This window comes from Acinonyx jubatus, chromosome E2 (genome assembly GCF_027475565.1).
Source record: "Acinonyx jubatus isolate Ajub_Pintada_27869175 chromosome E2, VMU_Ajub_asm_v1.0, whole genome shotgun sequence".
NCBI classification, from domain to species: domain Eukaryota; kingdom Metazoa; phylum Chordata; class Mammalia; order Carnivora; family Felidae; genus Acinonyx; species Acinonyx jubatus.
In genome coordinates, this window is record NC_069396.1 from 59,087,941 (window position 1) to 59,112,904 (window position 24,964).

The 24,964-nt window shown below is 42.7% G+C and overlaps 1 protein-coding gene across 2 annotated transcripts; it reads left to right on the plus strand.

Annotated features, from left to right (window-relative positions):
* The first annotated feature begins 1,761 nt into the window (after nt 1–1,761).
* Nucleotides 1,762–20,189, plus strand: LOC113598042 (zinc finger protein 805). 2 transcript variants are annotated; one of them, XM_053210770.1, is made up of 4 exons: nt 1,762–2,302; nt 4,189–4,315; nt 9,132–9,227; nt 17,347–20,189. In XM_053210770.1, the coding sequence occupies exons 1-4, from the start codon at nt 2,270–2,272 to the stop codon at nt 18,963–18,965; spliced, it is 1,875 nt and encodes a 624-aa protein (XP_053066745.1). In that variant the 5' UTR covers nt 1,762–2,269; the 3' UTR covers nt 18,966–20,189. The 2 variants fall into 2 exon arrangements, with proteins under 2 accessions (XP_053066745.1, XP_053066746.1); XM_053210771.1 differs by lacking the exon at nt 1,762–2,302 and adding an exon at nt 2,330–3,556.
* Nucleotides 20,190–24,964: the final 4,775 nt, after the last annotated feature.

Here is a 24,964-nt window from a genome sequence, read left to right on the forward strand (position 1 = left end):
CTGTGCTGACAGGCTGACAGCAGTGAGCCTGATGTGGGGCTTAAACTCAGGAACCATGATATCATGACCTGAGCTAAAGGTGGACACTCAACCAACTGAACCACTCAGGTGCCCCCGCCCTTTTTTTTTTAATATGAATTTTTATTTATTTTGTTTCAGAGAGAGGGAAAGGGGCAGAGGGATCCCAAGCAGTATCCCCTGCTCAGCATGGAGCATGATGTGGGGCTTGATCCCAGGATCCTGGGACCATGATCTGGGCCAAAATCAAGAGTCGATGCTCAACCAGCTGAGCCACCCAACCACCCTTCCACAACCTTTTATAAAAAACATCTTCCTCTAGAAAATTAACTCCACCTTAATCCTTGATTCCATTAACATCCTGTTACTACGCTTTTCTCCACTTTTAAAATTAAATCTCTCTTTTTCTTTTTAGTTTTTATTTAAAACCCAGTCAACAGACCATGTAATATTAGTTTCAGGTGTACAATACAGTGATTCAACACTTCATACAACACCTGGTGCTTATCACAAGTGATCCCTTATTTAACGCCCCCCTCCACCTTCCCTCTGGTAACCATAAGTGTGTTCTCCATAGTTAAGAGTCTATTTCTTAGTTTTCTTCTCCCCCCACCCCCGCACAATCATTTGTTTTGTTTCTTAAATTCCACATATGAGTTAAATCATATAGTATTTGTGTTTTTTTCTGACTGACTTATTTTGCTTAGGATAATACTCTCTAGCTCCATCCGAATTGTTGCAGGTGGCAAGATTTCATTCTTTTTTATGGCTGAGTAATATACCATAAAACTAAATCTTTTGAGGGCATTTTCTGCACACTACATTCCCATTTGCATAACCATATGTATTCTGAACTCATTAGAAACGAGATCTTATTCTCTCACACTCACAGTTATGAGAAGAAAACAAAAGTCACTGATGGTGACTTGTGAGACTTTATGTAATAGAATTCTAAAAAGATTGTGAGGATTCTCAATATGACTGTTGGTTTCTTGTCTGCACCTATTTTTTTTTTAAAGGTTTACTTATTTTTGAAAGAGAGAGACAGAGATAGAGCGAGGGGAGGGGCAGAGAAAGGCAGACACAGAATCCGAAGCAGGCTCTAGGCTGTGAGCTGTCGGCACAGAGCCCGATGTGGGGCTTGAACTCACGAACCTCGAGATCATGACCTGAGCCGAAGTTGGCCATTTAACCAACAGAGCCACCCAGGTGCCCCTTGTCTGCACCTATTTAACGCCGGGTTGTTCAGGGTTCGCCCCTGCCCATTCCTTTCTCCATCTATTCTCAGGCTTCTCTTCAGACTGGAGATAACCCCGTTCGCTAACAACTCCCCAACATGCAGATCCACACAGGACCCCTAGTCCGGCAATCAGACACAGGATGCAGCGCCCGTGCTCCACCCCGGAGTCCCGACCTCCCCCAGCCTCGCTCACCAGCGGGCGTCAAGGCCTGGCAGCACGTGCAGCTGATGCTGGAATAGAGCCCTCGAGGGGCCGGGCGGTGCGCATGCGCCGCGTGGGAGGGAGGGCTTCCGGCGTCCGTGTCCTGGCGTTTGCTCTTCCTACCGCTCGTGTGCCCAGCTCCCTCCAGGAAGATCGCGAGGAGGTGAGACGCACGGGGAAGTCGCGAGCCGAGCCTAGGGCCTGACCCTAGGCGGACAGGTGACACGTGCCCTGACGCCAGGCGGACGCTCCCGCCTTCGGAGCCTCGATTTCCCGAGGCATGTGATGGGGATCCATTCTCCTTGGCCCCCCTGCGTTGTGTTCACGGTGAAGAGGCGGGCCTGACAGGGGAATCTGGGCCTAATCCGTGTTTTACCACGAGGAAGACTGGCTCTGGAACGCATTCTTCTGGGACTCGTTTTTAGAGCAAAAACTACATTACCCAGAAGGCTGTGCAAGGGGGTGTCCGCGGCAGTACCGGGGCCACTGAGTGACAGGACGGGGGCATTTCCTGCGGCTCGTTGACGTGGGGGCGGGGCTTCCGGCCTCCTGGAGGCATACGTCATTTGTGTGCGACGATTCCGTCCACGCCAGCTGTGGGGAGGGGTCCCTGTTCTGTGGCCGCTTCCAGTGCAGCTCAACCAAAAAGAGGAGAAGGGGGGTTGCGACTCACCTCCGCGCATTTGAACGGGCCGTGAGCCGCGCGGTGACCGGGGAGTGCGAAAGTCAGCCGAGGTCACCCCTCCCAGGACAGGGAAGAGGTGGCGGTCGGCCGAGCCCGCGGGACCCGCCTCTGTCCACGGGGTCCCATGATGGCGGCGGCGTGGATGGACCCTGCGCAGGTGAGTAGACGATGTTTTGGGCATTGCTGCCTCTCTGCTGCGGAGAGGGCTCCTGGGCAGCTGGAAGTGGAGGGAGAACTCGATTTCTGTTTGCAGCTGTGTTTGTGTAGGACGAGTGGAGAGGGCTTGTCACTCACTTGATCTCCAGCCTTGTAACATGGGAGACAATATACAGAGTGACAAGTGGCAGAACGTACGTAAAAGTAGAACTTTGACCCAAACTTGCAGCCACCTGCCCAGGGAACTAACCCCGTATCCATCGTAAACAACCCAGTAAACCGGCCCGCTCGAAGTCACACTCGCCGGAAGCCAGATTACTAGCTCTAGTGACCATCCAGGAAGCTGAACAATGATTTCTGTAACTGTCGGCCCTAAATGGCCAGGATGTGATTAATAAGTGACGCTCTCTAATTTTTTCTGCATTTCCAACTTCAGACCGACCAGAAAAACCATATATTTGCCTCTCACCAACCATATACGTACGATGTTATGTGATTGCATGTCGGAAAGTTTTCGTAACTCACGCATATATCACTTGAGAATCAATGTGGAGGCCGTAGTTAACCATTCTGTGCGTGTCTACCTGCCCAACATGCTCCCAGTGATGTGAGTTTATCCAGCACCAGAACCGAGTCATGATGCAGGGTTCCTGTGTACCAACCAATTAGTTTATTAGGACTTTCCAGATGTTTAATTGAAATATTAATTCAAGAGCACTGATAGAGTGGACAAAGCTAGAAAGCACAGAGATGTGGTCTCTGGAGGTGCAGATGGAAAACCCTAAGCCAAGATCTTGGAGCGTTTAAGTTACAGACCTACAGCGGTGGGGCTGTCCATCTGAGAGTGGAGTAGCTGTGTTACTTATATTTAATTCATGGATCTGATCTGGTCACACGCAGAAAGGTGGTCTTGTATGTGTTGAATGTCTCAGAAGACTGTAGGATATGGTGACGTAAGTAACATTAACAAGGCAAACTACATATGCAGTGTTATTTGTTTCTTTTTTTTTAGATTTATTTATTTTTGAGAGACAGAGCACTAGTGGGGGAGGGGCAGAGAGAGAGAGAAAGAGACAGAATCCAAAGCAGGCTCCAGGCTCTGAGCTGTCAGCACAGAGCCCTACGTGGGGCTTCAACTCACGAACTGTGAGATCATAACCTGAGCTGAAATTGGACACTTTAACTGACTGAGCTACCCAGGCGTCCCTCCATATACGGTGTTTTTAAGTCACAAGACCACATTAGTGGAAACAAGGTGAGTTAAGAACTGGGGACTTGAAAAAAAATTTTTTTAAAAAGGTGGGGCAGTTGGGTGGCTTAGTAGGTTAAGTGTCTGACTCCTGATATCAGCTGTGAACTCACAGTCGTGGAATTAAGCCCAGTGTTGGGCTCCTCGCTGAGCAGGAAACCAGCTTGGAATTCTCTCTCTCTCTTTGCCACTCCCCCCCCCCGCCCCCCCAATAAATAAACATTAAAAAAAAGAACAGGGTACTTACAGTCACCTTAACGAAGATGTGAAGCCCTCAGCATGGGGCAGGCAGCGAGCAGGACCAGTGAGGCTCAGGTACTGCCGTTGTCACCAACGCTGTTATTGTCATTATTCACTCATTCCTCTGACGTCCTGGGGCCCATGGTGTCTGCATCTCCCAGTCTACCCGTCACTTCCATTGTCTTGTGTGACCTTCCGGTGGCTCCCGTGGAGGAGGCTTCTCCCTTACACTGCTGTGTCCACCCCCACCTTGAGCCCGGCACGGAGCTTGGCGCTCACGAGGTTCTTGGCGATTCGAGCCTTGATCACTCTGTACCTTTATCAGGGATGTAGGGATGAGGCCCGATCCCATCCAACACCCCAACACCAACACGCTGCTACCTCTGTTTGACATCCAGGTGTCTGTGACCTTCGACGATGTGGCCGTGACTTTTACCCAGGAGGAGTGGGGGCAGCTGGACCCGGCCCAGAAGACCCTGTACCAGGAGGTGATGCTGGAAAACTGTGGACTTCTGGTGTCTCTGGGTAAGTGCTCCCCACTCCACCCTAGGGGGGGACCTGCCACCTCGTTGTCAGAGGACCTTCTGTCTCCAGGCGTGGCCCCCAGATTCCGCACCTCTGCGTCTTTGCCTGTTTCTGTTGTTTCTCTTCCTTACTCTGCTGCGGGGCTGTGTGGGGTGTCCTTGAGGCAGAAATGGCCACCTGAGCCCGAGCTCCTCTGGACCTCTCGCCCCAGTGCCCGGGACAGACTGGTCTCCATCTGAGGTCCTCATTTCACATTCCAGAGGGGGAGCTGACGGGCTGAGCCTGGTTGGCTCAGGTGTCCTCAGCAGGGCCAGCAGGGCAGGGAGTGATGGGAAGTTCTCCGGGAAGGGAGGGAGTCAGGCCCCCCGGAGGCCTTTGCCTTCAGCACCGACAGGTATTGTTGTAAACGAGGGGATCCCAGTGACGGGGCTTCTCTGTGCTCACGTGCCCTCGTGGTTGTCACTTGTTTCCAGGGCCGGGATCATCTGCCGGGACGAGAGAGGCGGTTAGAGTAGTGCTTCTCGGCGGGTGGCAGTTTTGCCCCCAGGAGCCATTTGGCAACGTCTGTGGGCACTCTGGGTTGTCGCGCCTTGGGTGCGGGTGGAACTGGCATCTGGTGGTTAGAGTCCGGAGATGCTGGAGACCTCCTTCGATGGACACGACGGGCCCCTCAGCAAGAATTATCCCGCCTGCAGAATCCAGGGTGCCCAGTTGAGAAACGCCAGCTTAGATGTTTCTCTGCTTGAGGTTAGTCACCACGAGGCCATTCGATCTGAGACCCCAGAGCTTAGGGGACGACGTGCCGATTTTTGGAGAACTGGAGTTAGGTCTCAGTGAGAAGAGGCAAAAACAAAATTAGAGAAGTTTGATAGATTAAATATTTTGTAACAAAACGTTTACAAATAGAAAGCGCATTTTGGCCCTGCTGAGCTCTTCTCTCCCCTTCCGTGCTCTCCCTGAGCTCCCCCTGCCCTGGCTGTGCGGGGCGTCTGGTGGTTTCCTGCGCACACACCTGGCTCGGGCCTCAACTTGCTGTTGTGTCTGCCTGGTGAGTGTTCGTGGACATTTCAGCCTCTCAGACGGTGACCCTTCTGTGCGCGGTCCCCGCCCCCTCGCCAGCAGTGTCCTGACCACCAGATCTTATGCAGGGCCCTCCCCCATCCCTGTCGCTTTCTCTCATCATCCCGGTTGTGGCCTTCTAGGTTAGCGGTCTCAAGCAGGGACGATGTCGTCCCCGAGGGACACTGGGCAGTGCTTGTAGACATTTTGGTTGTCGCCCTGGGATGGGGCTGAGACAGGCATCTGGTGGGTAGAGACCTGGAGTGCTGCCAAACATTCTTGTAACGCACAGGACAGTTTCCTCCATGTCTTCCCTGCAAAGAAGTGTCTTGACCTGGGGTGCCTGAGTGGCTCAGTTGATTAAGTAGCCAACTCTTGGTTCCGGCTCAGGTCATGATCTCGCAGTTCATGAGTTCAAGCCCCACATCGGGCTCTGCGCTGAGAGTGCAGAGCCTGTTTGGGATTCTTTCTCTGTCTCACTCTCCCTCCCTCCCTCCCTCCCTCTCTCATGTTCATGCTTTCTCTCTCAAAATAAATAAACTAAAAAAAAAAAAAAGTATCTTGACCTAAATGTCCATTGGAGGTTGAAAACCCTGTGGTCACAGGGTGCATGGACACTTCATCAGCTGACATTGAGGGACACCCTGACATAATCATTTCATGGAATGATTAATGCCTCCTGATTATTGTTGAAGAAAAATCTGGGTTCAGTGCTGAATCTTAATACCTTACCTGCAATTGTTGCTCATTTCCCTTTTTTTTTTTATTTTTTAAATTTTTTATTTCAACTTTTTAAATTTATTTTTGGGACAGAGAGAGACAGAGCATGAACGGGGGAGGGGCAGAGAGAGAGGGAGACACAGAATCGGAAACAGGCTCCAGGCTCTGAGCCATTAGCCCAGAGCCTGACGCGGGGCTCGAACCCACGGACCGCGAGATCGTGACCTGGCTGAAGTCGGACGCTTAACCGACTGCGCCACCCAGGCGCCCCAAACTCATTTCCCTTTTCAACAGAGTGAGCATGCAGCCTCGAGTAGGCAGCATGAGCTCACTGGGAATTAAGATGGTTTTGGTTTCATTGCTGCGTCTTCAGGGTGACCTGCCTTCAAGGCCAGTGACTCCGGTTCCCACTTACTAGAGTGATACAGATTCCCTTGTTGAAGGAATCTAAGCAAAATAAAAAGTGGGTCACTTTTAGGAAAAGTGAATAATAATAGTCACAGCCTGTTCAGGTCCTTGGAGCGCTGTCCCCGGCACTGTTCCTGCTTCACCCACACAATCTCATGGCATCGCAGTCCTCCGGAAGTCTTGGCCACTACAATGAGTCCCTCAGACAGCTTAATTTACTCAGTCTGGACGAACTTCATTTTATGAAGCTGTTGTCTATTTTTTTTTTTTAATTTCTTAAAATTTACATCCAAATTAGTTAGCATATAGTGCAACAATGATTTCAGGAGTAGATTCCTTAATGCCCCTTACCCATTTAGCCCATCTCCCCTCCCACAACCCCTCCAGTAGCCCTCAGTTTGTTCTCCATATTTATGAGTCTCTTATGTTTTTGCCCCCCTCCTTTTTTTTATATTATTTTTGCTTCCTTTCCCTTATGTTCATCTGTTGTGTGTCTTAAAGTCCTCATATGAGCGAAGTCATATGATATTTGTCTTTCTCTGACTAATTTCGCTTAGCATAATACCCTCCAGTTCCATCCACGTAGTTGCAGATGGCAAGATTTCATTCTTTTTGATAGCCGAGTAATACTCCAGTGTGTGTGTGTGTGTGTGTGTGTGTGTGTGTGTGTGTGTGTGTGTATACACCACATCTTCTTTATCCATTCATCCATCGATGGACATTTGGGCTCTTTCCATACTTTGGCTATTGTTGATAGTGCTGCTATAAATATGGGGGTGCATGTGTACCTTCAAAACAGCACATCTGGATCCCGTGGATAAATGCCTAGTAGTGCAATTGCTGGGTCATAGGGTAGTTCTATTTTTAGTTTTTTGAGGAGCCGCCATACTGTTTTCCAGAGTGGCGGCACCAGTTTGCATTCCCACCAACAGTGCAAAAGAGATCCTCTTTCTCTGCATCCTCGCCACATCTGTTGTTGCCTGAGTTGTTAATGTTAGTCATTCTGACAGTTGTGAGGTGGTGTCTCATGGTGGTTTTGATTTGTGTTTCCCTGATGATGAGTGATGTTGAGCATTTTTTCATGTGTCGGCCATCTGGATGTCTTCCTTGGAGAAGTGTCTATACATGTCTTTTGCCCATTTCTTCCCTGGATTATTTGTTTTTCGGGTGTTGAGTTTGATAAGTTCTTTATAGATTTTGGATACTAACCCTTTATCTGTTATGTCATTTGCAAATATCTTCTCCCATTCTGTCAGTTGCCCTTTAGTTTTGCTGATTGTTTCCTTCGCTGTGCAGAAGCTTTTTATTTTGATGGGGTCCCAGTAGTTGATTTTTGAGCTGTTCTCCATTTTTTGTTGTTGTTGTTCTTGTTGTTGTTGTTGTTGTTTTCTGTAGTAAAAATCCTTTTTGTGTTTAATGTCGATGACAGTGTATGATATTTGATGTTTCTGTAAAGGTCATATGTAATAGTATCACTGCATAGGATTTTCAGTTTTATTATTTTTGAGTAGTTCATGTAATGTTGAAGTCTAGAGTCCCTGAGTCTGTCCTTCCCTTGGCCCCAGTTCTCTGAGGACGACCTCACCTCCACCCCCCACTTGGTCTGGGGCTGCTGGCCACACACAAGGGTGTTGCCGTTTCCTCCTTAGTGTCGTGTTTAGGAGACAAAGGCCCAGAACCAGACCCCTGATGTTCAATCCTAGCTCTGCCCCTTAAAGCTGTGGCTGCAGGCACATCACTGCACCTGGGTGTGCTCGCTGGTAACATGTATATACTTCCCCAGTTACTCATGTATGTACTTCCCCAGACTGTAGCAAGGATGAATGGGTAACTTTTGAACAGAGCTCAGAACAGTGCCTGGTGTGAGCAGGTGGTGTGCAGGTTAGCAGTTAAGAACCCCTCTGACAGTGTCATATCTCTTGTTGTGATCCTCATCATCCTCACACGGGGACTCAGCACTTCCGGAACGGTGTTGTGTAGCTTTGTGGTAAAACGGCATAGAGAGCGGATATGGCTGGACTTGGGTGTCCGTTTTGGCCCAGCCATTCACCAGGTCTGTGCGCTCTGGCAAATCCCATGATTTGCCTGAGCGTTAGTTTCTTCATCTACAAAGTGGTGCTGGTTGCAATTTGTACTTGCTGAGAATGCTGTGAGGAAATCCTGAGATAGAATCCTCATTTGGTCCATGGCCTATAGGAAGAACAATACAAAACTTTGCTTAGGATTTAGAAAAAGACCTAGATCAATGAAGACAAATAGCTTGTTTTGAACGAATAAGTCAATATTTTAAATATGTCAGTTGTTTCAATTACTCCGTAAATTTATTTCAGTTTTGAAATGACATAATCCATTTGAGATGCTTGACACAGCCCCTTATGATTATGTTTATCTGTGATTACACTTTATATTTTGACATTTATGATTAAACTCTATATATTGGTTTTTGACTTACTGTGAGGGAAAGAAATCTCCCTGGCAGTATGGCCTGCTTTTGGTTTCTGGGTTTGCATGTTAGCGTTTTGTGTGGATGGAAGGAGCTTTATTCTAAGGTCTTCTTTACAGACTAGATTGAGAGGTTTAATTTGTTTTCCCAAAAATCCCAGTGCCTTCTTTCTTTCTCCATGACCAGGGTGTCCCGTCCCCAGACCGGAGCTCATCTGCCAGCTGGAGCGCGGGCAGGAGCCGTGGACGGCGAAGAGAGGCCTCTCCCAGAACACCTATCCAGGTAGGAGCCAGGATGCGGGCACGCGGGAGACCCTGCAGGCTGGAGACCAGGAGGGGACCGCGGGCCCTGGTTCCCCGGGAAGCTTCTCGTTCTGGCCTCTCTGGTGGTTCGGAAGCCGGGGAACCCTTTGACCCAGAGTCCGCGTGCCCGGCCAGGGACCCGTAATGTCTCTCCCTCCGTCCACCTGCCAAGTTTCGGTGGCAGGTTGGGGACCGGACACGGCCTCAGAGAGCCGCTCAAGCCTCCCCCCGCCCTCAGTGCCTCTCTCTGGCCAGCGTCCCCAGGTCCTGTGCAGCCGTGTCCTGCCCGGTGTATCTCCCGACTCGGTTCCTTATGCCACCGCCTCCATAAGCCCCGCCTCCATGCTCCCTGCTCACTCCCATCATCTTCCCTGCAGGGGCCGCTGGCCTCCCCACCGCTCTCCACGTCTGCGTGGTGCCTCTGGTCTGGTCGGCTCGGCTCCAGGTCCTGCCTGCGCTTCCCCAGGTGCTCAGACTCTGTTCCAGACGGCTAGCACTTCCCCAGCCACGGACATGTCCCCTTGCGACCGCGGCGTTGACAGTGCATTGCGCCTCCTCCCCCTCTTGAGCCTCGACCCTTCCACACCCACTCGGGCTCTCGAGTCTGCAGCTGCGCCTTCCGTCTAGCAGAGGGGGTCTTGCCCTTGGCCCCAGGGCCGCTTCCTGAACCAGAGTCCAGAGCACCTTTCCAGGGGAATTATTTCCTCCTTCGTTTTGTTTGTTGTGTAAGGTAACTTCATCCTTTCTGTACTCCGTGTAAAAATAGACCCAAGCTCCTTACCATTGAAGAAGGTCAGTAAGTTCCCGGCTCGCTTGGCTCCCGTCCGCTCCCTGCGCGCTCACGTGCTCACTGCTCACACAGGCGCTGTCCAGAGCCGTCCAGGTCCCCGGAGTCGTCCCCCCAGTGGTCCTCCTGCCTGTGGTTACGGCATCTTTGATGTCTGCTGGAGTGAGGTTGATGGATTCCGGGCTATGCAACTTCCACGTTTTTCCTGGATAATTGCCAGTGTGTTCTAAAGGGCACTTCCACCGGGAACACATGGAAGCTCCTTCCACCCACACCTTGCCCAGGACCCGATTCTCTAAGGCTCCTCAATTTTTGACACTCAGATGAGTGCAAAACTATGTCTCCTGTGGTCTCCATTTGTTTCTCTTTCGTTGCAGAGGAACTTTAGCACCTGATTATAGGATTATTGGTCAATCTGTATTTTTTTTGAAATGTCCTTTCACGATAAATACCTATTTTTCTATTAACTTGTTTGCATTTTCTTTTTGATTTTTAGGGATTTTTTGTATATTTCTTATTTTATCCTTTTTATAAAACTTAACATTTTATCATTTTTAAATATACAGTGGTGGCATCAAGCACATTCATAATGTGGTGCAACATCACCACCTCTATCTCCAGAGCTCTTCGTTGTGTAAAATTGAAAGTCCTTCCCCATCACACAATAACCGCCCCCAATCTCTCTGCCCTAGCCCCCGGCAACCACAATTTTACTTTCTGTGTCTGATTTTGACTACTGTAGGTACTTCATATTAGTGGAATGATACAGTGTGTGTGTGTCTTTATGACTGGTTTATTTCACTTAGCGTAATGTCCTCAAATCTCATCCATGTTGTAGCGTGTGTCAAAATTTCCTTCCTTTCTAAGGCTCAGTGACATTCCACATCCCACACTTTGCTTATCCATTTATCACTCGTTGGACACTTGGTGGCTTCCATATTTTAGCTATTGTGAATAATTCTGCTGTGACATGGGTGTACAAGTATCTTTGAGAATCTGATTTTAATTCTTTTGGCAGATGTCAAGAAAAAATGCTGGATTGTCTCATAATTCCACTGTTTAACTTTTTGAGGAGCTACCGTACCGTTTCCACAGAAACTATGTTATTTTACATTTCCACCAACATTGCGCAAGAGTTCCCATGGCCCTACATGCTCCAGTATTTGTTATTTTCTGATTTTTTGATAACCATCCTAATGAAGTCGAGATGATAACTTATTATAGTTTTGATTTGCATTTCTCTAATGATTAGTGGTGTTGAACATCTTTTGTGGTTACTGACCGTGTGTGTATCTTCTTTGGGGAAATGTCTAGTTCAGGTCCTTTGCCCATTTCTGTCATTGGGATTTTTTTGTTTTTGAGTTTTAGTTCTCTGTATATTCTGGATATTAATCCCTTGTCAGATATATGATGAGCAAATATGTTCTCTCATTCTTTGGGTTATCTTGCTCTGTTGATAATATCTTGATGCAGTTTTTTAATTTTTATGAGCTCCAATTTGTTTCTTCTTTTGTTGCCTATGCCTTTGGTGTCATATCTAAGAAATCATTGCCAAATCTAGTGCCATGGAGGTTTTGTGCTATGTTCTCTAAGAATTTTATAGTTGTAGGTCTCACATTTAAGTCTCTGATCGATTTTGAGTTCATTTTTGTATATGATGTTAGATAAGGGTTCAATTTCATTCTTTGGCATGTAGATACTTAGTTTTCCAAGCACCATTTGTTGTAAACAGTGTCTTTTTCTCCATTGAATGGTTTTGACACCCTTAATCAAAAATGATTTGATGATATATACTAGAGTTCGTTACTGGGATCTTGATTCTGTTCTCTTGGTCTATGTCTGTCTTCATGCCAGTACCATACTGTTTTGATTACTGTAGTTTTGTAGTAAGTTTTGAAATCAGGAATTTAGAGTCCTTCAGGTTTGTTCTTTTTCAAGATTGTTTTGGCTATTCAGGGTCCATTCTGATACTATATAGATGTTATGATGGATTTTTCTGTTTCTGCCAAAAATGCCTGGGATTTTGGTAGGGATTGCATTGAATCTGTAGATCACTTTGGATTATATCAATATCTTTAAAAAATTTTTTTTAATATTTATTTTTGAGAGAGAGAGGGAGACAGTGTGAGCAGGGGAGGGGAGAGAGGGAAACACAGAATCTAAAGCAGGTTCCAAGCTCTGAGTTGTCAGCACAGAACCTGACGTGAGGCTCAAACCCATGGACTGTGAGATCATGACCTGAGCCGAGTCAGACACTTATATCCATATCTTAACAATACTAAGACTTCCAGTCCAAGAATATGGTATGCGTTTCCATTTATTTACATCTTTAATTCATTTTAGCAACATTTTGTAGTTTTCATTGTATCTCTTTTACATTGTCGTTTAGATTAACTCCCAAGTATTTCATTCTTTTTGACGCGGTTGTAAGCAGGCCTTTTTTGTAATTTCGTTTTCAGATAGTTTATTATTAGTATATAAAAATGCAACTGATTTTTCTGTGTTGACTTTGTATCCTGCTACTTTGGTGAGCTCATTCTAACAGTTACTGTGTGTGGCATCTTTATAGTTTTCTACATATAAGATCATATTATTTGCAAACAAAGATAATTTTGCTTTTTCCTTTCCAATTTTGCTGCCTTTTATTTCTCTTTCTTGACTAATTCCTCTGCCTAGAACTTCCAGTGTTACGTTGAATAGAAGTGGTGATAGCGTACATCCTTGCCCTGTTCCTGATCTTAGTAGAGGAAAAGCTTTCAGTCTTTCACCATTGTGTATCATGTTTGCTAGGAGTCTTTCATTTATGACTTTCATTGTATTGAGAAAGTTTCCTTGTATTCCTAGTTTGTTGAGTGTTTTTATCATGAAAGGATGTTGAATTTGTCAAAGGCTTTTCAGCATCGAGATGATTGTGTGGGCTTTTCCCTTCATTATATTAATGTGGTGTATTCACATTTATCAGTTTTCATATGTCAGATTGCTCTTGCATTACAGGAATAAACCCCACTTGGTCATGGTGTGCAGTCCTTTTCATATACTGAAGTTTGCTGATATTTTGTTGAGGAATTTTTGCATCATTGTTCATAAGGGATATTAGTTTGTAGTTTTCTTGTAATGTCTTTGGCTTTGGTGTCAGGGTACTAATGGCCTTAATAAGTTAAGAAGTGTTTCTTTCTCTTTAATATTTTCAAGGAGTTTGAGGATTGCTATTCATTCTTCTTTTAAAATGTTTGGTAGAATTCATCAGTGTAGCCATCAGGGCCAGGGTTTTTCTTTGTTGGTAGATTTTTTTTTTACTACTAATTCAGCCTCCTTACTGGTTATAGGTTTATTCAGATCTTATGTTTCTTCCTGATTTAGTCTTCATGGCTTTTGTGTTTCTAGGAGCTTGTCCATTTCATGTAGGTTAAACAGTTTGTTGATGCACAGTTCATAGTACTCTCTTGGGCACCTCAGTGGCTCAGTCAGTTAAGCATCCGACTTTGGCTCAGGTCATGATCTCAAGGTTTGCGGGTTCAAGCTCCACATTGGGCTCTGTGCTGACAGCTCAGAACCTGGGGCCCACTTCAGATTCTCTATCTCCCTCTCTCTCTGCCCCTCCCATGCTCTCTTTGTGTCTCAAAAATAAATAAACATTAAAAAAAACTAAACATTTCTGCAGAATTGATAGTAATGTCCCCACTTCCATTTCTGATTTAGAACTCTGAATCTTTTTTTTTTCAGTAGCCAAAAGTTTGCCAATTTTGTTATCTTTTCAAAGAACCAACTTTTTGTTTCATGGATTTTCTCTATTTTCCTATTCCCTATATCAGTTCTCTTTAATCTTTACTATTTCCTTCCTTCCCCTAGCTGTGGTTTCAGTTTGTTCTTTTCCTACATCCTTAAGTTGTCTTTAGTTTGATTTGAGATCTCTTTTGTTATTTAGCATTTATAAGCTATCAATTTGTAAGCATTTGTGGCTATAAATTTCCCAGTTAATGCTGCTTTCATTGCATCCCATAAGTTTTGATATGTTAAATTTTCATTTTCATTAGAAATGAATCATAGTTTATGTGTTATCTTTTTAAACCTATTGAGACTTAATTTGTGGCCTAACATGGTCTGTCCTGGAAAATGTTCCATGTACACTTGAGAAGAATGTGTATGCTATTGTTGTGGGGTAGAATATTCTGTATATGTCTGTTAGCTCTACTTAGCTTATTATGTTAAGTCCTCTATTTCCTTACTTCTAGTTTGTCTGGTTGTGCTATCCATTATTGAGAATGGGGTATTGAAGTTTCCATGTATTACCGTAGGATTGTCTCTTTCTTCCTTCATTGTGTCGCTTTTTGCTTCATACGTTTTGATGGTTTGACATTAAGTATATGTCTATAATTGTTAGAGCTTCTTGCTGTATTATACTTTTTATTAAAATGTAATGTCCTTTATTGTCTTTTGTAATCTTTTCTGATTTAAAGTCTATTTTGTTTGATAATAACATAGCCACTTCTGCTTGCTTTTGGTTTGTATTTCCATGTAATATCGTTTTCCGTTCTTTCACTTTTAATCTATTTGTGTCTTTAGATCTAAAGTAAGTCTCTTGTAGACACATATACTTGGATCACGTGTTTTATCAATTCTGCCAATCTCTGTTTTTTATTATTATTTAAAAACTTTTTTAAATGTTTAATTTTTTTGAGAGAGTGCATGAGTACGGAAGGGGTAGAGTGGGGGGGACAGAGGATCTGAAGCAAGCTCTGCCCTGACAGCAGCGAGCCTGATGTGGGGCACAGACTCACAAACTGTGAGATCATGACCTGAGTTGAAGTTGGACGCTCAACTGACTGAGCCACCCAGGCACCCCCAATCTCTATTTTTTAATTGGAGAGTTTAATGCATTTACATTTAAAGTAATTACTAATACAGAGAGATTTCTGTCATTTTGATATTGGCTTTTTATATGCATTATAGATTTTTTTTTTGTTTCTCATTATTGTCTCATTTGTTTCTCATTATTGTCTTCTCTTGTGTTCAGTTGACTTTCTGTAGTGAAATGTTTAAATTCCTTTCTCATTTCCTTTGTGTATATTATCCCTAGCTGATTATTTGTGGTTTCCATGGGGATTACATTTAATATCTTAAATTTATAACACTAATTTGATTTTATATCAGGAGAAGAAGTTCTTTACAGTTCTGTTCTCACCTCTTTTAGTTGGTCATGTTACCACATTACGTCTTTATATATTGTATGCCCTCAATCTTAATAACTCTTTTAAACCCATTAGTCTCTTGAATTATGTAGGAAACTAAATGTGGAGTTATAAACTGAAGTTATAGTAACACTACCTTTTAGATTAATACAGTTTTTTTAAACTAGTCTCCTAAATCATGTAAAAAACAAAAAGTGTAGTTATAAACCCTTGTTAAAATAATAGTAGCTTTTATAATTGTTCACATATTTACCTTTATTGAGATCTTTATTTTTTAATATGGCTTTGAATTGCTGTCTAGTATCCTTTCATTTCTTTTTTTTTTTTTTTTAATGTTTGTTTATTTTTGAGACGGGGAGAGACAGCATGAACAGGGGAGGGTCAGAGAGAGAGGGAGACACACAGAATTTGAAACAGGCTCCAGGCTCTGAGCTGTCAGCACAGAGCCTGATGCGGGGCTTGAACTCACGGACCGCGAGATCATGACCTGAGCCGAAGTCATATGCTTAACTGACTGAGCCACCCAGGCGCCCCGTAGTGTCCTTTCATTTCACCCTGTAGGATTTCCTTGAGAATTTCTTGCAAGACAGGTCTGGTGATAACAGACTTTCTCAGATTTTATATATGGGAATGACTTAATTTCTTTCATCACTGTTAAAAGAGTTTTGCCAGATATATGATTTTTTTTTAAGTTCATTTATTCATTTCAAGAGAGAGGGAGAGCAGGGAAAGGTCAGAAGGAGAGAAGGAGAATGAGCATTCCCAAGTAGGCTTCATGAGATCATGACCTGAGCTGAAATCAAGAGTCGGTTGCTTAACTGACTGAGCCATACAGGTGCCCCTGGATATAGGATTCTCGGTTGACAGATTTTTTTTCTGTTTTCTGGCCTCCCGAGTTTCTGATGAGAACTCTGCTGATAATCTTATTGAGAATTTCTTGTATGTGACAAGTGTCTTCAAGCTTGCTATCAAGATACTCTGTCTTTGGCTTTCACAAGTTTGATTATAAGTTTTATTGGTGTGAGTCTATTTTAGTTCATTTTTCTTGGAGTGCATTGATCTTTTTGGATATTTAAATTGATGTCTTTCATCAAATTTGGGACATTTTCAGCCATTTATTCAAATATTTTCTTTCACTATTTTCTGGGAATCCCACAGTGAGTGTATTGGTTCCCTTAGTGGTTTATCACAGTTCCATTAGGGTATTTTCACTTTTCTTAAATGTTTTTCTTTTTTTTTTCTGTGTTTGGACATAATTTCCATTGTCCTGTATGCTGATTCTTTCTTCATCCTACTGTAATCTTCCTTTGAATCCCTGTAGTGAAGTTTTCATTTCAGTTATTGTACATTTTGGTTTCTATTTAGGTTTCTTGCTCTTTGCTGATACTTCCATTTTGTTTATATATGGTTTTCTTGACTTTCTCTATATCTTACTTTAGCTCTTTGAGCTTCTTTAACATAGTTGTTGTAAATCATGTCCAGTACATCTGCATCAGGTATATTTTAGGACCAGTTTTGGGAGGGGTTCCAAACATGAGCTACTATGTCCTTGGGGACTTGTTACCCTTCTGGCATTGATGTAGGGCAATACATGCATGAAGTATTGGCAGCCTAGGAATTTCACTTGGCTTGAGGGTCCAGAGTTTTATTCACTGCCATTACATAAACATAATTGATTGGATCATTTCCTACCTGACTCCTGCCCCTCCCCATCTCTTTCCAGAGGCCTAGTTGCTATCTTCTAGCCCAAAACACAAATCCTCTAATTACATGGTTGGGCTTTTCTCGTGTGGTCAAGCATTGCCCTGAATCATCTCTTAAGCGAACTATCTGAGGTCCTATATAAGTTATCCATTTGCATAAATATCCAATCTGGAATTGACTGTGTCTCCCCTCCAGCACTTTGTCTTCTAATCTAGCCATTCCCCTGGGTCTCTCTCCCTTTCATGGTGTCAACAGTCCGAGGACCAGGAAAGAAATTGTTATCCTGGGATTCAGAGGTGGCAAGACACAAAGACACTATTTTCATCTTCATTTTTTTTCTGTTCATTTCACTGAAATGCTCGTTTTTCTCCTGTGTTGGCATTACCAACAGACCTATTTGTGTATTGGATTTCTTTCAGGTGACAAAGGAAAACCCAAGGCCACAGTATCTGCCATTGGTGAGCCAGCCCTGTCTGAGGGCGTCCCCGTCCAGGAACAACTAATACAAGGAGTTGCAGGAGACTCCCAGAAGCGCCAAACCAAGGATCAGGATGGGTCATTGGAAATGCAAGAAGGACATTTGAGACCAGAGATAGATCCCCAGAAGGAGAAACTCCCTGGGAAATCAAGCTCTGAAGATGGCAACATAGGGACAGCTGATAATGTGTGTTCAAGAATTGTACAGGAGCCAGTCCCTCTGCGAGGTGCTGTCCATGACCATGACTCGTGTGGATCAGGTAAAGATCCCATGATTCAAGAAGAAGAAAATATCTTTAAATGCAACGAATGTGGGAAAATTTTTAACAAGAAACGCCTCCTTGCTCGACACGAGAGAATTCACTCTGGAGTGAAGCCCTATGAATGCACTGAGTGTGGGAAAACCTTTAGTAAAAGCACTTACCTCCTCCAGCACCACATGGTCCACACCGGGGAGAAGCCCTATAAGTGCATGGAGTGCGGGAAGGCCTTCAACCGCAAGTCACACCTTACACAGCACCAGCGGATTCACAGCGGGGAGAAGCCTTATAAGTGCAACGAGTGTGGAAAGGCCTTCACCCACCGCTCCACTTTTGTCTTGCATAACAGGAGCCACACTGGAGAGAAACCCTTTGTGTGCAAAGAGTGTGGAAAAGCCTTCCGAGATAGGCCAGGTTTCATACGTCACTACATAATCCACAGTGGCGAGAATCCCTACGAATGCTTCGAGTGTGGCAAGGTCTTCAAACACAGGTCCTACCTCATGTGGCACCAGCAGACTCACACTGGGGAGAAGCCCTACGAGTGCAGCGAGTGCGGGAAGGCCTTCTGTGAGAGCGCGGCCCTCATTCACCACTACGTCATCCACACGGGGGAGAAGCCCTTCGAGTGCCTGGAGTGCGGGAAGGCCTTCAACCACAGGTCCTACCTCAAGAGGCACCAGAGGATCCACACCGGGGAGAAGCCCTATGTGTGCACTGAGTGTGGAAAGGCCTTCACCCACTGTTCCACTTTCATCTTGCACAAAAGGGCCCACACTGGAGAAAAACCTTTTGAGTGCAAAGAATGTGGGAAAGCCTTTAGCAATCGTGCAGATCTCATCCGACACTTCAGCATCCACACCGGGGAGAAGCCCTACGAGTGCATGGAGTGTGGGAAGGCCTTCAACCGCCGCTCGGGGCTCACGAGGCACCAGCGGATTCACAGTGGAGAGAAACCCTATGAATGTGTCGAGTGTGGGAAAACCTTCTGCTGGAGCACAAACCTTATTCGACACTCCATCATCCACACCGGGGAGAAGCCCTATGAATGCAGCGAGTGTGGAAAGGCCTTCAGTCGTAGCTCCTCCCTCACTCAGCATCAGAGGATTCATACTGGGAGACACCCCGTCAGGGGCAGCGCAGCAGAAGTGGGGAGACCCTTCACGAGCGGGCAGTCCTCGGTCAACCTCCAAGAGCTCCTGCTGGGGAAAGACTTTTTGAATGTAGCCACTGAGGAAACCTCTTACTCAGAATCTGATCATTCATACCAAAGAGAAACCCCTCAGTTTTCTTCCCTGTGAGAAACCCTTCTGTTGCAGGATATCTGTTGTCACCTAATGAGTCATACTGGAAATTCATCCAGCCTAGAGCCTTATTCTACAACTGAGAACTCATCCAGAGAGAGACCCAGCGGTTATGTGCATGTAGGAAAACCTTCAGCTGTATCTTTTCCTTAATTTACACTGCAGTGTTATCTCAGGAATTTTTTTTTCCTTTTTCTTTTTTTTAAGGAGACTTAGACAATGAACTGCAAACACATTTTCTTTCAGACTTCCTTGCCAAGCCTTTGGCACTTTGTCATGGATTCCTTAGTTTACTTGGCAGGAGGAGGGTTTTGTTGAGAGGGAAAGGACTTAGACTTTTTATATGTCTTGTATATACATTCATTGCTGTCCAGTGTCAAGAGAGTTAGTTGAGGGCAGGTTTGGAAACTTTCATGAATGTCTTCTCTGTTCTAAAACATTGTCTCTGTTCATAAGGAGCTTAATTTTTGTGAGAAATGTAATGGCTAAAGCCATCAAACACTTTTATATTTGAGGAGATAAGAATACACCTATGAATGGGCACATTTTATTTTACCAGTTAAGACTGTTTAAGGCTTTGATTTTTAAAAAACAAACATTTTCTTCATGCGGCTTTAAGGAGCTGATACTCAGACATTTTCTTGGTCCTGTACTATTAGTTTACTTGATTGCTGTAATTAGGTGGTAAATATTTTAGTTGCATAAAATGATCTCTCTTTATTCTTCTTATTTAAAACTGATTTAGCACTCTCATTACTCTGATTTTCCACATAAAGTTTTGGAGAAGCTTGTCTGTTTATGAAAAAAAGCATCAAATTTCGATAGAAATTGAGTTAAATTGTCAGATTAGTTTGTTAAGAATTGTCTTCTTTATGGTGTTGTATCTTCCAGTTTATGAACATGGTATGTCTGTACACTTATTTAAGTATTGCTTGATTTATTTCATCACTGTTTTATAAATTTCAATAATAGGTCCTGAATGATTTTTATAAAGTTTATATCTAGGTGGTCTTTTTTCTTTATGATAAATGGATTGATTTTTAACTTTAAGTTTCCACCCAAGTTTTGGTAGTATACAGAATTGTAATTAATTTTTAGATGTCAGTTTGGTATCCTACAATCTTTCTGAACTGTAGGCATTTATTTGTTTTGATAGACTGCTTGGGTTTTTTTACATAGAAATACCATCTGCAAATAGAGGTAGTTTTATTTCTTCCTTACCATCTGTCTACTTCATTTTCTTTTCCTGGACTAGCTAGGGTTTCCAATACAATATTGAATAGTAGTAGTAAGAAAGGCTATCCTTGTCTGGTTTCTGATATTAGGGGGGTAACATTCAGTATTTTGTCAAGTATGATGTTAGTATAAGGTTTTCTTCATAGAAGTTTCTTAATCAAGTTTAGAAATTTTCCCATATTCCTAATTTGGTGTGGGGTTTTTTTGTTGTTGTTATTGTGAATGGGTGTTGAATTTTGTCATACGCTTTTTCTCTGCCAATTGATACAATCATATGTTTTTTTCTTCTGCAGCTTGTTGATATGATGTATTACATTGATTTGAGTTTTGATTGTTGAAGCAGCTTTGTATTCTTGAAACAAGTCCTACTTGATTGTAGAGTGTAATTATTTTTATATATTGTATTGCAGTATTCAATATGCTAGTATGTTGAGAAAGTTTTCCTCTAATTTCATGAGTGATAATGATATGTAGTTTTCTTTCTTTTGTTCATTTTTGTTTCTTTGGTTTTTGTCTGTGTTTGGTACTGTCGTTGGTTTTGGTGTCTAGATGATAGTGGCTTCCCAGTATGTATTGGGAGTGTTCTTTCTTCTGTTATGTGGAAGATAGTGCATAGAATTGGTTTTATTTCTTCCTTTAATGTTTGGTAGCATTCTCCAGTGAACCATTTATGCCTGGAGATTTTTCTTTTGGATGCTTTTTAATTATGTATTTATTTTATTTAATATGTATACAATTGTTCAGAATATCTATTTCACATTGGATGAATTTTTGTAGTTGTCTTTTTCTAGGAATTGTTCCATTTCATCTAAATTTTCTTTTTTGTTTCAAGTATTCCTTTATTATGTTGTTTATGATGGAAGAATCTGTACTTATATCTCCTGTTATATTCCTGATATTGAAAATGTGCCGGTTATTTTTATTTTTGTGAATCTCAGATGTTTATCAAATTTTTTAAATCTTTTTAAAGAAGCAGCACTTTATACCACTGTTTTTTCTCTATTATCTTTTTGTTCCTAATTTCACTGATATGTCTGTATCGATCTTTATTATATCTGTTCTTCCACCTGCTTTGGTGGTATTTTCCTCTGTAGTTTCTTGAGACGGATGTTTTGAATACTGATTTGAGATTTTTTACTTTTCTAATGTAAGCATTACATTCTATAAAGTTCCCTCACAGCACTTTCCTTACAAGTTTTAATATATTTTAATATCATTTCATTTGGTTCTAAGAATTTCTTTAGTCAAGACTTCCTCTCTAACCCATAAATAATTTAGAAGTATGTTGTTTAATTTCCTAGCATTTGAAGTATTTCATGCTCTCTTTGTTAATCACATCTAGTTTGTTTTATATTTGATTTGGCTGTTTAAATTTGTTGAGGTTTGCTTTATGACCCAAAATATGATTTATCTTGGTGAATGTTATATAAGTTGGCTTGAAAAGAATGTGTATTCTACTGTTGTTAGGTGGAGTTTGTATAAATGTCCACATGATCCTGTTGGTTGATGATGTTATTCAGATTTTCTAGGTCCCCGCTGATTTCTGTTTAGTATTTCTATCAAGAGCTGAGAGAGGGATGTTGGAAGTCCTGCAGTATAATTCTGGAATTGTCTTTCTCCTTTTAAGTTCTATCAGTTTTTGCTGTATTTGAAAGGTCTGTTGTAGGTGCATACACATTTAGGATTGCTAAATCATCTTAGTGTATTGACCCTTTTATCATTATGTAATGTCTCTTTTTGCCCCTTTAACGTTTCTTTGGAATATACTTTATCTGATTTAATATAGTCACTGTTGCATTTTTGGGTTAATATTTTGCATTTTTTGGTTTATATTTTTCCATAATTTTATTTTCAACCTTGTCTATATCATTACATTTGAAGTGAGTCTCTGTGAATAGCACGTATTTGGGTAACGCTTTCTTTTTACCCATTTTCCTGACTTCTTTTTTTAATTGCTATATTTAGACCATTTAAATTTAAAATGATTATTGATATGTTAGGGCATAAGTCGGCTAGTTTATGATTTGGTTTTTCTTTGTTGCCTGTTTACTGTTCCTCAGTTGTTTTGGGGTTATTTTTTGTTTTGTTTTTTGCTTTGCCTTCCTGTGGGTTACTTTAATTTTTAGAATTCTAATAGATATATCTGTGATGACTTTGAGTATAAGTCTTTGTATTTTACTGTTTTTTTAGGTATTGTTTCTTATATATGTAATTTATCACAGCCTACAGTATCAACATCTTAGCACTTTGATTGTAGAAACCTTAACTTTCATTGGGTCCTTTTACAGAAGTATTTCCTCTTCATACACTGAGCATCATATTGGATGATGTTCGTTTTTGCTTCAACTATCAAACAATTTTTACACAACCCATGAGAAGTGTAACGTGTTTACCTATATTTTTATCCATTCCATTGTTCTTCTTGAAATCTCAAGATATTTTATGTTACATTTCTTTTTTTGCAAACTCCTATACGGATCTTCCTTGATTTATGATGGAGTTACATGTCAGTAAACCCATCGTAAGTTGAAAATACCATGGTTAAAAATGCATTTAGTACACCTAACCCACTAAGCATCACAGTTTAGCCCAGCCTTTGTTAAACATACTCAGAATGCTTACGTTGGCCTACAGCTGGGCAAATCATTTCACACAAAACCTGTTTTATACTAAAGTGTTGAATATCTCATGTAATTTATTGAATACTATACTGAAAGTGAAAAACAGTGATTGTATGGGTACTTAACATACACAGCCCAAAGTACACCAGGCCTAAAGAATGTGTGAAGTGAGGAACTAAAATTAATTGCTGGGCTGGGTAATGGGGGTGCTAAGGTGACGGGATCATCAGTCTCTTTTTCTTATGAAAGAGAGTAGCTGGCAGAAGGCACCAGGGCATCAGCGTTTGTTGATGGTGTAGCCAGTATCGTGTTCCTTAGGAAGATAGCAGGTTTTGACTGTGCAGTTTGTTTCTTTTCATTATATATTTCTCTGCAGCAAGCAAGAGTACCCTGTATCAGCCTGTCAGCTCTTGTTAATGTCTTGTAACTGACATCCATTTCTTCTGATATCCCTACCCACTGCTGATAGTAGCAGTTACCTCTATCCGTTTGTTTGCTGTGAACTTTCTTGGTGCTTCATGCGTAACTTACTCTGCCTAAACGTCTCTTTCTTCCCCCAGTCTGATTAGCTTCTCAATAGAAAGCTTTTCGGCCTTGAGGCGCCTGGGTGGCTCGTTAGTTAAGCATCTGACTTCATCTCAGGTCATGATCTCACCTTGCGTGAGTTCGAGCCCCACGTCAGGCTCTGTGCTGACACCTCAGAGCCTGGAGCCTTCTTCAGATTCTGTGTCTCCCTCCCCCCCGCCCCTCCCCTGCTCACGCTCTTCTTCAAAAATAAATAAACATTAAAAAAAAGTTTAAAAAAAGAATAGAAAGCTTTTCAGCCTCAATGCCAACAAGCTCAGGAATATCCTCATTTTCAGTGTCCAATTCTGGCTGTTACCCAAGCACTAATACCTTGTTACTTATTATTTCTTCAACAGCAGAATCTTTAAAGTCTTTGAATGTGTTCACATATCTTCAAAACTTTCTTCTTTCGAGCATTGCTATGTGACTCTTCCTGTAGTGATGTTCTGGATAGCATTTAGAATGTGAAAAACCTTCCCCAAACTTGGCTAGATTCAGTCACTCAACAGCCAGCATAAATGACATAAATAGTATACTTTGAACATAGCTGTTTAACCTTGGTTCATTGATTGACTGCAGTTGTGTTTGGTGGCAGATACACAATCTTTATACCAGGATGCATGTCCCTGAAATACCGGGGATGACCTCAAGTATTAGATCAGAAGAATCTTGAATGGGTGCGATGTTGTCTTGCCTACAATATTCTCTTGACTGTGGAATAAAGCAGTTCAAAAACCAGTCTTTAAACACTGCTAATGTGATCCAGGTTTTCTTGTTATGGTGATAATAAATGGGAAGCATATACTTGCTCACATTCTTGAATACTCTAGGGTTCTCTGAGTGGTAGAGTAGAAAAGGCTTTTAATTTGAAATATGCAACATTAACACCCAAAAGCAGCATTACATGGCCTTGTAGTGCCTTGAATCCTGGCACTGTCTCGGGCTTTTGACGAATGTATGTGTGCCCCAGCATATACTTCCAGAACAAGCTCGTTTTACTGACATCAAATATTTGTTCTGGCAAGTATTTCTTATCCACAAGTATCCTATGCAGCTCTTTCTTAAAAGCTTCAGCACCGTGAGTAGTGGCGCTTGCTGCCTCACTGCTGACCTAAATATTATGAAAATTATGGTGACTCTTGAAGCATTGGAACTCTTATGACTTTCTGTGAACATTTGCATGCGTAGGACCATTAGCATGCTCTTCTAGTGGATTGAAAAGACTTCTTGCATTAGCCTGGATTGGCAATGTCAGCAGTATGCGCTTCTGTATTTGGTCTTCTATCCATGTGACAAGTAATTTCTCCATGTTACCAGTTGGCCCCTCTCTTTTCTTTGTGATGACAATGGATTTAACCAATACTGACCATTAACATGGCTGACTGTTGATTGAGAAAGTCCTAACACATACGAAGACTTGCTTCATGCTAGGCAATTGAGTTTCATCTCAAGAGTAATTGCCTTCCTCTTCTCGTAGAGTAATTGCTTCCCAGAAGAAGGAGACACAGATGGGTGTTTTGTAGACATGATGGGATGCGAAAACACAAAACACAATGTCCCCAAACGCCGGCA